This window comes from Nansenia antarctica, assembly GCF_963989245.1.
Source record: "Nansenia antarctica genome assembly, chromosome: 6".
Classification (NCBI taxonomy): domain Eukaryota; kingdom Metazoa; phylum Chordata; class Actinopteri; order Argentiniformes; family Microstomatidae; genus Nansenia; species Nansenia antarctica.
The window spans coordinates 69,669,941-69,672,767 of record NC_137676.1 but is presented as its reverse complement, the minus strand read 5'-3'; the positions used below and the strand labels follow the sequence as shown (position 1 = coordinate 69,672,767).

The 2,827-nt window shown below is 50.3% G+C and overlaps 1 protein-coding gene across 1 annotated transcript in view; it reads right to left on the bottom strand.

Moving 5' to 3' along the window:
* LOC308160892 (structural maintenance of chromosomes protein 2-like) overlaps positions 1–2,827 on the bottom strand; it is a gene marked incomplete at both ends in the record, with an annotated part of 13,598 nt that overhangs the window by 3,934 nt on the left and 6,837 nt on the right. Inside the window, 4 exons of the mRNA XM_080534824.1 lie at positions 187–295; positions 362–403; positions 1,903–2,020; positions 2,695–2,827. The exon at positions 2,695–2,827 is cut by the window's right edge and continues 27 nt beyond it. Coding sequence (XP_080390950.1) covers positions 187–295; positions 362–403; positions 1,903–2,020; positions 2,695–2,827 — 402 coding nt within the window. The remainder of the gene's footprint in view (positions 1–186; positions 296–361; positions 404–1,902; positions 2,021–2,694) is intronic.

Genomic DNA, 2,827 nt, shown 5'->3' with positions numbered 1-2,827 from the left:
TCTCTCTCTCTCTCTCTCACACACACACACACACACACACACACTCTCTCTCTCACAAACACACACACACACTCTCTCTCTCTCACACTCACTCACACTCCCCCTCCCCCCCCCCCCCCCCCCACACACACACACACACACACCGCCCACCCCACCACACACACACACACACACACACACACACACCTCCGTGTCCACCACCACGTGGTATAGCCGCCCCCCGGCCACCACCTCCAGCGCCGTGGCGTAGCTGACGTCACTGACGGTGATCAGGTTGGCCAGCACACCCTTCACCCTGCCCCGGTCCCACCCCGGCTCTGGGTCCCTGGGAGGGAGGGAGGGAGGGGGTTAACACACACACAGACCCTTCACCCTGCCCCGGTCCCACCCCCGCTCTGGGTCCCTGGGAGAGGGAGGGAGGGAGGGGGTTAACACACACACAGACCCTTCACCCTGCCCCGGTCCCACCCCCGCTCTGGATCCCTGGGAGAGGGAGGGAGGGAGGGGGTTAATACACACACACACACACTAGGGCTGCAACAACAAATAGATCGATAAAAATCGATAATGAAATTCGTTGGCGACGAATTTTTGTCGGGTTTTGTTTCCATAACAAACCTACTTCCTGTTGACGCACGCCACGCTGTCTTGCGGCCGGTGTAGGCATCGCGAATCATAGCGAATCATAGCGCTACCTATGGCCGGAAAGGGCAGAACCTATGACCGGAACCGGAAAAGTGGGAAAATCCGGTACCTACACCGGCGCGGCGGCTACATTTAAATCATGCTACTCAAAAGCCTTGAGAGTGAAGCTGTCTGCTGTCTGCTGTCAGGACATGCTAGTGAGTTAGCTAGCAGGGTTAGCTCGCTGCTGCCGCTAGCTGACTGTCACTATGCTGCTCGTCCAGCTGTAGTCTGCGTAGCTGTGCTGAGAACCAGAGCACTAACTATGTTTCTATAGAGGAGGGTTACAGCTAACTTCCTATTGTTTTATTATATAAGTCCTGCTGGGCTCAGCCCTTCCATGGTCTCCTGCTCTCCATGCAAATGCGTTAGTGTGAGTTCTGGCGAAGCGTCAGCTAAATGACTGTAATGTAATGCGATAGCCAGTGAGTGTTTGCTCGCATTCATGAATTCAATATTGCATGACAAGTGTATTTAGCTAGCTGGCTAACGTCAGTGGTAGAGCAGAGGTGATAAGCTAAAGGCTAGCTAGTGGTAGCCTACCAAGCTACCCGTGAGTTAGAGTGAGGCACTGACTGTAGCCTAGCCTATTGTATGGAGTGAGAGGAAACATTGCATTGTTTTGGAGCATATCTGTTATATAAAAACATTAGTGTCTTGTCTGTAGCCTATATTGCACTTTGGGTTACTGACCTTTACATTAAGCAAAGTTATTACCTAAAACAATGCATGTATTGAGCTAGAGTTCAACTACTTTATTGAAACAATCTACGGCCATATAGTCCATGGCCTGTTGTTAAACCGTTGTATTTGATGTAGCAAAGCCTTTTTTATTTATATTATTTATAATTTTGTATTAATACTTATTCATTTTGCACATGTATATGTATAGGCCTGGCTGATTTAGAAAACATAAAATAAAATTTGCAAAAGAAATCATTTTTTCCCGCTTTTTTTTTGTATCCGATTAATCGAAAAAATAATCGGCAGATTAATCGATTATCAAGATAATCAGTCACCCCCTCACTCTCACACACACACACACACTCTCTCTCTCTCTCTCACACACACACACACACACACTCCAATCTACACCTTAGAGGGGCACTCACTTCACTACAGACACAGACACACACACTCTCTCACATACGCACGCTCTCTCTCACACACACACACACACACACACACACACACACACACAAATCTACTGTCACGTACTTGTAGTCAAAGCGCAGGTTGGGGAAGCGGCCCATGTGTCTCTCGTAGGTCTCTCTGAGCCCCGGGATGTCACGGTTCAGCTGCCTCCTCCTGTCCTGCAGGGACTCCTCCTTCCCATCTGGGGGGGGGTAGGGGGGGGGGGTGTTAGTGATGATCAATTTATTTTTATTTTACCATTTTTCTCCCCCCCCCAGACAACAGTCACAGGCACTCAATTGGCCACCCGTCTCTCTCCCCACCCTAACCCCCCCTCTACCCAGGACACCCCTGAGAACCCAGGAGGACCCTAACCCTAACCCCCCCTCTACCCAGGACACCCCTGAGAACCCAGGAGGACCCTAACCCTAACCCATTGTAAATATGAGCAGATAGCCTCATACACAGAACAGCCAGACAACATTTACAGTGTCGTCCCCCATCAACAGATCCCAGAATGCCGTTTTTTTTACATAAAATTATTATTACTAACCCTAACCCTATTATTATTATTATTATTATTATTATTATTAGTGCTAAAATGAAAATAGAAGCAGTAACCATCTAGGCCAGATGTACCAGATATGGGTCCAATCTGAAAAGTCTTTTCTCAACTCCACGTCCTCTCTCTCTCTCTCTCTCTCTCTCTCTCACACACACACACACACACACACCCCCCCTCCCCACACACCCACCCACCTACACACCCCCACCCACCTACACACACCTCCACCCACACACCCACCTACACACACCCACCCACCCACCCCCCCACCCACACCCACCCCCCTCCCCATCCACCCCCCACACACACACCTTGGCATTTGAGTTTGCTGAGCTCGGCCTCCAGCTTCTCCCTGTGTTTCCCGAGGGCCTGGACGGCCTCCTTGTCCTTCTTGTAGCCTCCGTCCATCTTCTTCACCTCCGCCTGCTTCGTCTTCAACTCCGC